We start from the raw sequence: 13866 nt of genomic DNA, 5'->3' as shown, positions 1-13866 counted from the left end.
TGGCAGGCTGTCAGAAGGATTTTAATGTGTCGAGGCAGCATGTGACAACTCCATTCTCTATGGACTGTGTTCCTTGCTGCGGCTTAAATCTCTTATTGAATGGAGAATCTTAACCCAGTTGATGTCACCAGGAAATTATGTTTATTCGTTCTAAGAATAAATGCTTTAGAGTCTGTTCCAGTTTGGTGATGGGCTGAGGGCTGGGATGATATTATCACCATTCCTTCAGCTAAGCTACTGTGCGTTCTTCTCTATTAGTCTCTTTTTTGTCGCTGTGTGATTTACATTATGCATATTTTAAGAGATACTTCTCAGACGAAAGATGTAGCCATATTTATTTTATGAGAGATACGCTCCCCGATTCAAAACATTTGACAACTGACTGACGACGTGTCTATAAAGCAAATTGCTACAAACAAGTTTCATCAACTTTGCATACAAATGATACAGCTAGATGCAAACAACAGTCATTTTGCACAAGAGATGAACATCATCATTCACCAAAGAATAAGTAAAAACATGTTATGGCTGGGATTGTGTGATCTAGTGGTCTTGTCTGGCACAGGTCTTTCTCCTTACTGTAGCTCACTGCAGCCAACCATTATTACAGAGGTTCAGCTCATTTGGTCCGGGGATAAACAAGCTATTAGGAATAAGAAATACACTTCAAAACAGTTCAAAGATATGCTGATTGTGCTGCCAAAGATGGAGCGGAGATTGGATTGCGTGAAAAGAATTAAAATAAATTAAGATGGATGAATGCCTTTCTGGCTGAAATGTTGCACTTATAAAGTACATTGGGCTAATTAACAGTGTTTTTCTAATAAAAAGCTTGTAGCGGGCATCGTTATGTCATTCATCACTCCTGAAAGAGATGAAAAGGGATTTATTGAGAAACGCTTTGGTGCTTGCAGACTCAAAGATCCTCATCGTCATGAGTATTCACTGTCTGAGCTTGCCCAAGCGTACAAACCACCACCTATTATGCTCTTGGCTTCCCAGTCACCTTGGGTCTGCATGCAGGGTATCTGCAGGTCTTGAAGACTTAAAAAGCATTGAATTGACTTTCCTCAAAAAAGGCATTAGAAGGTGTTAAATGTAGTCTTAAATGTGATTGACAAAAGTCTTCAAATTTTTCTCTTGCCTGCTGTAGGCAATAATGTTAGTCTAATCTGATTGCTGGTTGTCTAGAGATTCTACACACCTATAAGCTAAAAGTGGGATTGTTTCGACAGTGGACTGTGCTGTGGGAGTCAGTCGGTTTCATCATCAGATCAGCAGCAAACACTGTCACTACTGCTACTTCCGTTAGCTCATCCTCTCATAACGGGTGTCATGTGTCGATTTTAGCAAAAACTTCATTGAACTTAAAGGAGTAACCCATTTTTAATTGGTTAATCCATCCATCAATTTTCTGCCGCTCATGTGGGTCCAGGTCACGTTAATAATATTTCTAGGAATTATACAGTTGTATACAGCTGGGATGTTCTGACAAAAATGTGATTATAAATGTCAATAAGTGAATGTACTTCATAAATAATTGTAGGCATTATAGGTTGAAGGGTATGATCATAAAATGGCTATTAAATTGCATTCAATGTGATCATAAAAAGGTCTTTTAAAAAGTCTCATTTAATTTGGTGAAAACTGCAGAAACCCCTGGAATTGTGTCGGGGTGCTTGGCCCCCATTGTACTTGCTTGCAAGTCTAGTTGTTTTTATTATTATGCACAGTGACATTCATTCCCTCTCTTTGTGTGTCTTAGGTTTGGCCTCTGGTCTGGAGATTACATCTACGGGGCCGACATCCATAGAGAAGGCCAGCGGTCAGAGTGTGAAGCTGGACTGCCAGTTCGTTCTGGCCTCTGAAGATTCTGGACCGCTGGATATTGAATGGAGCTTGTTGTCCTCTGACAACCAGAAAGAGGACAAAGTGGTGCGTGCAGACACTGAAAATACAGTTTAATTTCAAAGATAGCATGTGAAGGTACATTTGGCAGTTGTCGGTTCTCTGATGGACCTTTATTTTAGCATCATTTTATCTACGTTTAGAGAAGTCCAGCTTTGTTCTTGCCTTTTTGGTAGGCAGTTGATCTTCTGTATGTAGCTCTTCTGTAGAAATTCTTTCACACTCTCCTCAACAATATGTCATCAACCTAAATTCACGTTTCTTTCATGGGTTTAAAGACTTCAAAAGTTCCTCATATGTTCACAGTGTGTGTGGCTTTGCTTCTGTTGCGCAAGTGGTGAAATACAGGTTCTATTCTAGGTTTGTATTTTCTCGCGGTTGCAGTGTAACATGGGAAGTATACAGTATACTAGAGAAATGTAATTTGAGCCACATTCTCTTCTGTTGAGCATTTGTTCTCTGCAGTGCTCTCACAGACACAGTGGGAGTGATGGGAGCTCCCTTTATCCCAGGCAGTGTCTTCCCTTTCCAGCATGGCCTTCAGCCATGGAAAGGGAAGGCTGCACAACTCTGCAGGATCTCCACATGCCCTCGGGGCTGTCACAGCCATAGAGACGGATTGTTGCTACAGATCGTTCCAGTAGTGTGGTCCTCTCCTGTGGCTCTCTACTCCCCCACCTGTCACAAAGCCTTCTCATCCCTCTCCTCCACTCTCTTTTTCCCCTGTATCCTGTGGCTTTAGGTTTTTTTTTTTTGGCTGAATGTTAGAAATACTGTAGGTCATGGGCTCTTCATTAGGCTTCTCTGTCTCTGTCATCCGCCCACTGTCCTGTCTGCCCCACCAGCCCTGCTCTCACCCAGGTAGATCTCTGTGTTCCTGCCTCTGGTCCCTGCTTTCTGGAGTTGGACCATTGCAGAGGCATCAATTACCCCATCTATTTGTTTTTGACCTACTTTGTTTTTACTCTGAATCATTAACTGGAGTAGTGGAGGAAAGGGGGTGGAGTTTAAAGGTCTATAATTATTGTTTTTTCTTTAAATATCATTGGTTCTTATGATGAAATATACATTTTCAATATACATTTTTACTTTTTAAAATTTCTTAGTTTTCCGGTGTCTCAATGATGCTGCAAGGGAGCACAGATTCAGTGTGGGGGGTTCCCCCCGTGGGGCCTCTTCACGTATAAATGCAGCTGTAGAAATATATCAGATGTTCCCAAATTACATCTGGTTCCATAGTTTATTGTCTTTATTACGTGCCATTTTGCTGAGATCTATCTGCACCCCCATTCATGTTGCCAAACCTTTGTAGGAATTTAAGCGGCCCAGACATCTCTCTCTGAACGTATTTGTTCTCCTTGACCTATCAGATTTTGCTCGCTATATACACACACACGCTCACATTCATATAGCCTTTAACCAATATGAAGTCATGCTCAGAGTAAATTCTTTATAATTAGCGGCATGTTAATTCCAAGGGGCTACTTCAATATATGTGACAGTGTTAAATAGGATTAGGCAGATCTGCATGGACCAAAGCTACCAGGTCAGGCAAGGAAATGAGAATGAAGGCTAAACTTTATAGCCAGAGGCTCCCGAAGATGCTCAGAAAAGCATGGTGAACCTTTGCTCACATGGCTTGAGATGAGCAAATCCAGGCCACTCTTAAAGGAACAGACACCATCAGATAAAACTTTAAAGTGGAGGACTAGTCAACGGGATCAGTCCACAGGGCCATATAACTGTGAGCTCAAAGCCCTGTTTCTGCAAGCAGGGAAATGGGCCGTGCGGTGTGCCTATCGTGCAAATATCACTTACTTTGAGATATTCATATTAATGAACCACATATTCCAGCTGCCTTTTCTTTGCATTGATGCAATCAGAAGTAACGCCACGGCATCGTCTATTCAGTCCAGATCTGGTGGGGAATGAGGGCCTCCTTCATCTGACATACCCCACATATCTGGGCCTTTTTACGGGTGGTGCAGTACAGCTAATGCATGCTGTTTTGTTGGACTTGAATGAGAGATGCCAGTCATGCCTACAGTAACAGTCATTTGCATTTGGCTGTCATTGTCTGGCTACAGATAAATTTAAAGGAGGGTGTGCCCTTAGCATTTAGCACCACAGTGAGAACAATTATGAAAACGAAATTTGAATGGGAGAGGAATTTGCTCAGAAAAATACATTCAAAACACATAGTTCAATAGGCCTCTTTTGTCCTTGAGCACAGCAGCAGAGCCTTTTGTTTACGGAAGTTATTGCGACAGGAATTTGTGCATGTTGACAAAGTGTTGGAGGATTTGAACGTAAAGCCGTGACACTGTGGGGTGAAAATTGCATTGTTTGTTTGTATATCAGCGATGATCGTGAACGCTCGTGGCCACATTTTGTTACATTCTCTATAGCCTTCAATGCTGAAGGACATTTAATCCATATTCAGGCAGTGATTCTGCATTAACCTTGCGAAGCAGTTCCTGTGAAAGCATGTGGCAGCAGCACTTGGAGTCACTCAACTTAAAAGCCTCCGTGGGAACGCAAAGCTGCTGCACTCCCAGAGCTCTGCAGGTTGTTTTGAGTATACAGGTATCCCCAGCTCTCTGCTTTGCCTCTCAAATGATCTGCACCTCTTCCTCTTCCCTCCCTGAGCTGAACAACAGCATCACATGACAATGACCTCATCTTTACACATGTCGGATGAAACTGAGCCCGGCCAATAGAGGTCTGTTACCTTTGCAGCACGATCCGTCCACTGAGAGCGGCCAGGCCAGGTGGCGATTGTATCATTGAGCGTCCTACCTGTTATGAAACGCAGCACACACTCTGTGGTGCTCTTCTGTCCTTTCCGGCCCCCGCCAGCTTGTCTAGTCATTTGCCCTTTTCATTTTCATTGCCTCGGCTCTTTATGGGATTTTTTTTTTCATTGGATCATGATTCTCAAGGTTATTGTGCAGTTCAGTTTTTTTTGCTAGAGGTGTGCATGTGTGCAAGCACTCCCATCTGTGTGCCTGTGAAGTGGTTGGGCCCAAGTGAGAGTTCTTGTCTGGCTGAGCTCGGGGCAATTTAATTTCCTCTCCTCCATGGTCTCATCTCACATATTGCTGTTATTACTGCTGATGTTCTGATCCCCAGGTTTGAAGGATAGGTTTCCCTCCCCTGAGAGCCAGGAGGAATTTTGACTGCATTACCTGTTTATGTGGCTAATATGTACAAGATGAACATGGCGCCCATTGCGAGGACGCCTGCCTCGCAGCTCAAGGAACTAGTCTTCCATTCGGAAATGGAGCAGAAAGGCAACTTGCTGTAGACACATCAGAACCTCACTGACTCTGTTTCCCTTTGTTGTGCTCCTCTTGTGCTTCCTTTGAGTGCTCTGCCTCCTCTGATGGGTTCATTATTCTTCCTCTCCTCCTGCCATGTTTAGTCTTTTCCTCTCTCCTCCTCTCGACCCAGGGGTATTGCTGTGCGTATGCCTGGTGTTGATCGTGGCACAGAAAAGCCTGTTGAAGACTGTCTCCATGGAAATGTGGAAGAATATGCCAGTGTATATGAAAGAGAATGAGAACTCCTTTCATTGTTGTTTGCTTTTCTTTTACCCTTCCCATTTTTTTCCTCGTGTTTTTGTTTTTTGCCCCCTCCTTCACCACAGCTACAAGTTATGAGGTTTCTTGTTGGCTCTACCTGGCTTTATTTCTAGGCATTTCCTTGCGCTTTCAAGACCCAGACTGTGTGTGTGTGTGTGTGTGTGTGTGTGTGGGGGGGGGGGGGGGGTACAGAATTGGGGGGCTACTGCTATTTGTTGACACAGCAGGTGTTGATTTGGGTCCACAGTGGTCGCTTTGTTAGTTCCACCTTCATTCTTCTTAAGCGCAGAAAGGGCAGAACAGCGCAGGCTGTCGGGCTGAAGGGCACTGCAGAGATAAAAGAGAGGGTGCTTTCTCTCTTCCATATATTTTGGTTGGTTCAGTGATCAAGGCATTCGCTTTCAGGAAGCACACAACTGTCATTTCAAGGCCTTTGTTTTATTTGTTTCCAAGAAGGACTTTTATTTTCGTAAACATATAAGTCAGATAAAGTACATCATTCTAAGTAGGTTTAAGTTCTTAACTAAAACTCTCTTTCCTGCACTCCCTTTCCACATCCAGGTGATCCTGTACTCAGGTGACAGGGCCTACGAGGACTACTATGCCCCCATGAGGGGTCGGGTTCACTTCAACGCTGCCGACCCCAAGAACGGCGATGCCTCCATCAACCTGACGGGGTTGAAGTCGTCGGACTCGGGCACCTACCAGTGTAAGGTGAAGAAGGCTCCCGGTATCCGCAGCAGGAAGATGCTGCTGATCGTCATGGGTGAGTGGGACAAAGCACTGAACACACTCTGGTGTTAGGTCAGCAGCCTTTTTTTCCCTCACACGGTAAATTCTCTATCTCACTCTCTCTACACAGTGGAAATGCACCAAATCACACGCCCTTTGCCCTCCTTGGCTGTTTTGATGTAATCCCTTCTAAAATCGAGTGCATAACCTTCCTGGAGGCTGTAGAGCATTGCCCCCTTTGTGATACAGCCTGTATTCACCCTAGATGCTCCATTATTATGTCTAAAATAATAAACCTGATTGTATTTAATTTTTTTATGATGATTTCTAATGTATCGCAATATAAAATGACTGAATTGCTCCCATTTTAAATGACCTGAATATTGAAATTTTGTTGGTATGCAAATATTTAACAATATTGGCTATATTCCTAAAATGTTAACTGTGAAAACATAAACTGATTACACATTATTATTTTGAAACATTAATTAACACATTAGATAGTACAGGCAAAGGTAATTAAACAAATAATCTGGAATATTACAAATCATTTTCAAAGTGCACTATGTCCTCCCGTCTTTTCAAAAATGTGGACAAAACCTCAGGAATGGAGTGTATGCACTGGCTTTTTATTGCACATGATGAGATGGGTGACACATCAGAGTTGTATAAGTCAGATGATTCACTCCCTAGGCAAACACACACTCACACACAGTGGCCTTGCTGATCGGTCAACTGACTAAATGATGTCGAAAGTGAATCGCCTCCCGAAACCTGCCTCGTATTTGCATACGGGAAAAACAACCCACATGCGCTGCACTAGTCTGTGCTGTAAGCTGTGTATTGTGCTATTATCACAGCTGCGTCATCAGAATAGTTTCTCCTTTCTAAAGATAGGGCGGGCTTCAGAAAATGGCTGCTATTCTTGTTGACATGATATCGTGTGTACAAAAGTGACTGTACTGCATCAACTGGCTCAACCAGAAAGACGTGCGCTATTGGGGAAAAAAAGAAGAAAGGAACAGGTTTCTCAGTGGTTAAGCACTTCTTTGACTGGCCACAGATAATCTGACCGTTAACTGTGACTACAGCTGACCACTGAGCTAGGCCTATTTTACGAAAACAATTGATCTGACTAGAAGCAACATGAAAAATGAATCACTTCTTAAGTCATGGCTGATGCATATGCTTATACACTCACTGTGTCGGCTTCTCCTCCCTGCAACAGTTCTACATTCCTCACCGGTGAGGGAAGTTAGCAAGCCTGCTGATCTGTCAGTTGTTTTTATGCCTATTTAAGCTTAAGTTTTAAAATTTCATCCAAACTGTCTTGTTAACCAATCCTGTTTTAAAATAACCCAAAACTGACAGCGTAGACTGAGCTTGTATGTTTATTTTCATTGTTCAGTAACAGTGATGCACAAGCAAAGACAGTATGATATCCATTGTTGATGCATTTGTATTATATTCCTCTCATTCACACACAAGTGCTTGTGTTAAAGTCAAAAACCTGTGTTTCTCTATTTCTGTGACTAAAATGTAAATCTGACTCATTGATAGTTAAAATGCAGATATCTTTAGCTATAGCGTGTGTGTGTGTGTGTGTGTGTGTGTGTGTGTGTGTGTGTGTGTGTGTGTGTGTGTGTGTGTGTGTGTGTGTGTGTGTGTGTGTGTGTGTGTGTGCATGAGAGAGACAGATAGCTCGAGGCTACAGAAGCTGTCAGGCTGCTAGCTATTGACCCCAGGGGCAGGGGGTGATCTTGGCAAAGAAACATTGACAAGGAGAGGCAAGGACATCTTGCCTGCTCTGCATTTTACCTTCAGGTTGCTCTTGTCACAAGGTGGATGGTCCCATGAACAGGGGAGACATGCGTGCATGTGTGTGTGCACAAGCATGAACACACCTCAGTTTATACACTGGGTGTTTCTGTGGCTTGTCACAAACACTGCCATGTGCATGTCTGCTCACATGATGACACCTGTGTGCATGTTGTCCAGGTACTGTACAGGGGGTAGCATAGCTTGTTGTGTATTCTCCTCTGGTTGCAGCAGGACATTGAAGTTAACACGAGGAGAGTACCCACCTGCAGTTCAGCACTGCATGTCAGCAACTCTCACGACTGTTTCTGACTAGACCCCACCTATGCTCTCAACAGCCAATCATTTAGCTCTGCCTGCCTGAAGTCTAGACAATCCTCATGGCATCTAGGATCTTGCTGAAAAGCTCAACAGCCAATCCCTTTAACCCTGCCTGCCTAGCTTTAGTTTTGCCCACTGGGTGCTTATATTCGACTTTACCATTCAACTATCAGTCGTCACTCTTTGAAGATGTGCGCCTCCTGAACACAATGACTACCACAATCTAGCAATCTCCTCTCTACCTATCTTGTCCACACGATAGCCTTGTGCAAATAATAAATCTCAATTCATTGTTCGTTTAACAGAGCCGGGCTGGCTGCATCGCTCTGCCCTTTATCTCTCCGTGCTCCTCCAGCCTCTGTCACCTTCTTCTTTGACCTCATCTTTCAAACAAATAAATCTGCTCATCGGACAGCAGTCCTAATGTGAGGAGCTGTGTGTTACAGCGCTCGGACACATCGAGTTGACTTTCACCTTTTAAAAGATGCATTCAAAATGTCATAGCTCTCTGACATTTACTGTGTGCTGTGTATGTGTGTAGGTGCAACACAACGGCAGCAAAGAGAAGGCCGCTGAGTGAGGAGCTGCACAGCCTTGGCCCCCATCACTCTACCATCTGTCCATCAGCGCTCGCTTAATTTTTGCTCTCTGTTTTGCCCCCTCCGCCCTGACCTCATGTGTGTTTATTAGATTAGTAGGAGCACTCCGTACTGTCAGTCTACTGTTAATCCTTACGGTTATGCCTGCTAAGCTCCCCCCTCCCGCCTGACACCTGGTTTAGATCTGGAGAGCCCCACTCCAGGGTTTTGTTGTTACAGAACCCATTATTAGCACACCATGATGTCAGCTTTCTGTCGGTGAACACAGAGCACAGACTTGGATTGTGGCCTCAGATTTGTTCTATCCAAACACTACCCCTCCTAGTCCATTTCTCTTTTTTCTCTCTCTCTCTCTCTCCCTCCCTCTCTCTCCCTTTTTCCTCCTCGCCTGGCTGACTGTGTCTGGGTTTCACTGGACTTGGTCTGCTTTTAATTTGGAGCTCTGTTTGTTTTTGACTCCCCCATCTCATCTCCTGCCAACACGCCGACTGACCGAGGGGTGTTTGCACATGTTCGGCTTTAAGACAGAAAGCTTTGCCTCCATCCTTAACCCTGAACGCTACGTGCTTGTGTGTTTTGTGTGTTTTGTGTGTCCGACGGCACACGGTTGCCTTCTTCCTTTCGATTATCCTGAGTGACAGCTCCTGTAATGACAGCAGCTGTATCAATTACTCTGATTACTGCTCTCATTACGCTGATGACTGCTGCTTTGAGCAAAGGAGTATATCAACTTTGCAAACACACAATACACAGACACACAACTTGCCAGCAACATCAAAGATTGAAAAATACCAGGGTTGTAGGCAGGAGGACTGTGTTGTTCCGAGCTAATGCAGCCACCTGGTTGTGTCTGCTATTTTTCACTTCCCTCAATCACCTTCCTTTATTCGTCTTCTCTCCACAGTGAAGCCATCCAAGCCCAGGTGCTACACCGAAGGCCCCACACAGGAAGGCAAAGACGTTGTGTTGAGGTGCATATCTAGCGAGGGCACCAGCCCCCTGCAATACAGCTGGGAGAAGACCAGTGACAGCAAGCTGCTACCCGCCTCCTCTGTGTTAGGTAATGAACCCTTTCACAAGCACTACCAAACAAATAGGAAACAGTTTTCCAGTCCTGCACACAGGTCCTCTTTCTGTTTAGCACGGTCATCTCTTCATTGACACGTTCTTCGTCCTCACTACAGATCCCGTGGGAGGCACCATTAACGTGAGGAACGCATCTGCCAGCGCATCTGGCACCTACCGCTGCACTGCCAGCAACCGTGTTGGCACTGAGGAATGTAGACTGTATCTCAACGTGACACCTCGTGAGTACCCAACTAACTTCATGTGGATGCACTAACCTGTATTCAGCCTTTAGACCTGTTTCTCTGCTGTGTGATGGTCGACTTTAAAAACTGCTGTCAAATGGTCAGCTGGGTAATGTATTTGCTGCACTCAAAAGAAAAGGTCAGCAGAATTGTACTTTTGGAGTACAAAAGCTTGTCACAGGGGCAGCACCCTATACAGGTACAATATGGAACCCTGTCTTCTTTCTTTCAAGTCAGTGTACCCCCACCATTTGTACTTTCAAGGGTACAGTTTTGAATCCAAGTGACCAAAATATAATGTTTACAATGGAGTAATCATGAGGTAACATGAACAAGACTAGGAGACTATAGCCATGCTTTAGCAGTACTTTGAGCTAAATGCTAACATAACCATGCTAACATGCTCACAATGATGACATGTATATTCTGTATGTTTTTAATGGTGTGCTATGTTACGTGCAATGCATGTACCTTTGCTGTACCTTAGGAGACACCAAAGACAAATTTCCACTGAGGTGGACAATAAAGTCAAATAATTTACAGCCAACAATAAACAACTGTCATTGTCATCCATGAACATGCGACTAGAGTGGATAAAAATGTATGTACAACTTCAGACTAAATTAGTAAAAAAAATAAATAAATAATTCTCTTTATTTGGAGGGCATCTGGGATTCTGTTGTATGTTTGTGGAAAAATTCACTTCAGTGCAGAAATGTACTTTTTGTGGGCCTGCATTGGTGGTACATTTATCAGTGTTGGCACATGTACAGCCAAAGCTCAGTTGTGTTCAATATTTCCTCTCCAATAAACAGAAGATGAAGGTGACTGCAGTAAAATTCTGCCAGTTTATCACAGCTAAACAGAGAAAATGAATGGACTTCAGCAAGCCGAGTGGCTGTTTTATAACATGGTCCTCTTCTCAATGCTGCCACCGCTGAAATAAAAGTCCTACTGAAGTTTCTGTTGCATTTAAAAAGATCCAGGCTTTCCACACTGCACTTAGCTTCAGGCTAAGGGAGCTGTTCCCTTTCACACTGGCACAATCCTGGCACATTCAAAGGGGGGTAACCCCCAACTTTAGCCTAGGGCTTGCTGGCCCTGATCCAGAGCAGGGTTAGGCTAAAAGGTGCCAGCGTGAAAAGGGCTAAGAATATGCAGTGAAAGTCGATGAGTTGATTCACAAGTGCCGTGGACAAGGTTTTAGGGTTTTGAGGGTAGGCAGTGTCAGCTTCTTGAGTAGTAGTGCTGCAGCATTGGGCAGCTGTGGCTGAGTGATGGAGCACGATGTTGCTATCATATAAGAACATCAATATTGTGTTTAGTAAACCTTTCCTACACCTGTCTCATTGTTTGGTCATGTGCAGTAACTATATTTTGCGCTTTAGTGGTAGGAGAATCTCTTGATTGACATTGGTAATTGCACTTTGGAAACTCCTTTTGACATGATAAGCGAGATGCTGAAAAATGGTCACTTGCTTGTTATGAGACATGAGCACCCAAAGCCATGGTCAAAGCACCACTTTGAAATAATCCAGCACTGTATTTTGAGGTCTTTGTTGGATGCAGACCCTTAGTTATGTTGATGTCATTGCTACCCAAATTACATTTCCCAAACCTTCCAACCCTGTTCTTCCTTGTGTTGTTCAGCCCCCAACACCGCAGGCATCATCGCAGGAGCCATAATTGCTGTACTCCTGATCCTCATCATTATTGCCATCATCCTCTTCTGCTGCTGCCGCGCCCGTCACAGGAAGAAGTACGAGAAGGAAATCTGCAATGAGATAAGGTAAACTCACTAAAACATCAATGAGACTTGGCTCACAGATACCCAAAGCTCCTGTTTGATGGAAGAAATACTTTGCACTACTGTGTAGTCTTTGCTATATAATGAGAAATGTGTCTCAGGTCGTATAATACTGAATTAATTGTAAGCATCAAAAATGTCGTCGGCTACATGTAATTATTACTCTCAGCTCCCCATGTCGTGTGACCTGTGGTCATCTCAGATACACACACACACACACACACACACATACACACACACACACACACACACGCGTCTCCAACAGCTCCAACAAGCATGAAAATGGTTTTTCTCCATCAGCGTTTTTCTTTTTTTTACCCCTCCTCAAATAAACAGCTGTGGTAATCAGTTTGAAAGCTTTGTTTGCTCTGTGGATCCTGTGTCATGTCTGCTGTTGGCTGCCCCCCCCACCCCCCCTCCAGAGCCACCTACCCTACCCCCCCTCGCCATCCAACTCTCCATCCGGCCCACGGGCTCTGTACAACCCCTGGGCTTACTATCACTCTGCTGCGGACTGAATCTGTCTAAGACCACAATGTGACACTGCTCACGCTGTAGGACAAAGAGGATTAGACCACTGGTCCTGTCTCGTATACACAGACACACACATTCGCTGGAACACCACGGCATGAGGCTATGGACTAAACAAGCTGTGGCCCCTCAGGCTCAGTCTGATTGAGCATTTAACTGGATTATTGCTGCTTATTAGTTGTTAATGTGGTGGCAGAGGGAGTAGAGGGCATGGCGGTATTTGGTTGCTCAGCTCAATCTCTGCAGGCTATTACACAGTCAGTGTGGCTGAGCAGTGCAGACAATGCCCCAACCAATCAAACGGGCCAACTCCAATTATTTGTCCCTCTTATTGAGTCAAATCATGTTTCGCTCTTGAAATGACTCATGCAGACTCTTTAAGTATTCATTGTTTTCCTCAGTGTGGGCAGTGCCAGACTTTCCCTTTTATACCTGTGTATGGTTTATAGCACCTGAGAAAATCATTTTCCTTATTCAATTTCTCTAACTTGACTCTAATGAAAGTGAGTTCACAGTCTTTTCTTATTGTCTAAATGTGCTGCTGTCTCTGTTTCCTCTCAGAGAGGACGTGCCCCCTCCCAAGAGTCGCGTTTCAACGGCGCGCAGCTTCACCGTGGGCAGCCAGCGCTCCTCCCTGGGCTCCATGTCGCCTTCCAACCTGCACGAATACGCCCTGAAGCCGCAGTACGACAAGATCCCCTCATCAGAGGAGTTCGAGAGGCCTCCGAGCCACGCCCCTCTGCCCCCGCCCACCGCTACCAAGATGGCCGGCCCCAACCTCAGCCGCATGGGGGCCATCCCCGTCATGATCCCTGCCCAGAACAGGGACGGCTCAATTGTCTAGCCCGTCCTCTTCTCGAGAAGGGACCGTGTAGGGAGGGAACGGAGGAAAAGGGGGTAGGACACAAGCCAATGAAGGTGAAGCAAGAGCTGGGATGGGCTGACGCGCCTGACTTTTAGCTCTTCATGATTTACAAATAGGAGTACACACCTTATGAAGACCTGGCTCTGCTGTGGTGCTGAGAAGAGAATTTGAGTTGTACCGGAATCACAACAGAGCACATTAACTTTTTATCAAATACAAATGCAAAAAAAAACACAAAAAACTTTTATGAATTTTACTTCCTGGACTTTCTCACTGAAAAATGAATTAGTGTGGATACAAAGCAGAATGGTCAATATACAAATTATATTGTACATAAGTGAATGCATGTTTTTTTTTTGTTACATAGATGGCCCTTGCTGTAGAGATACTG

The 13866-nt window shown here is 44.3% G+C and overlaps 1 protein-coding gene across 1 annotated transcript in view; it reads left to right on the top strand.

The window, feature by feature from the left end:
* The window catches only part of cxadr (CXADR Ig-like cell adhesion molecule), a 35131-nt gene extending 21524 nt beyond the window's left edge, over positions 1 to 13607 (top strand). The window contains exons 2-7 of the mRNA XM_070917257.1: positions 1766 to 1935; positions 6054 to 6258; positions 9867 to 10022; positions 10147 to 10269; positions 11923 to 12061; positions 13172 to 13607. Coding sequence (XP_070773358.1) covers positions 1766 to 1935; positions 6054 to 6258; positions 9867 to 10022; positions 10147 to 10269; positions 11923 to 12061; positions 13172 to 13454 — 1076 coding nt within the window. The 3' untranslated portion in view covers positions 13455 to 13607. The remainder of the gene's footprint in view (positions 1 to 1765; positions 1936 to 6053; positions 6259 to 9866; positions 10023 to 10146; positions 10270 to 11922; positions 12062 to 13171) is intronic.
* The last annotated feature ends 259 nt before the right edge of the window (positions 13608 to 13866 follow it).

Source organism: Enoplosus armatus, chromosome 13 (genome assembly GCF_043641665.1).
Source record: "Enoplosus armatus isolate fEnoArm2 chromosome 13, fEnoArm2.hap1, whole genome shotgun sequence".
Taxonomy (NCBI): Eukaryota; Metazoa; Chordata; class Actinopteri; order Centrarchiformes; family Enoplosidae; genus Enoplosus; species Enoplosus armatus.
The sequence above is the reverse complement of the archived record's forward strand: the minus strand, read 5'-3'. Positions and strand labels throughout refer to the sequence as shown.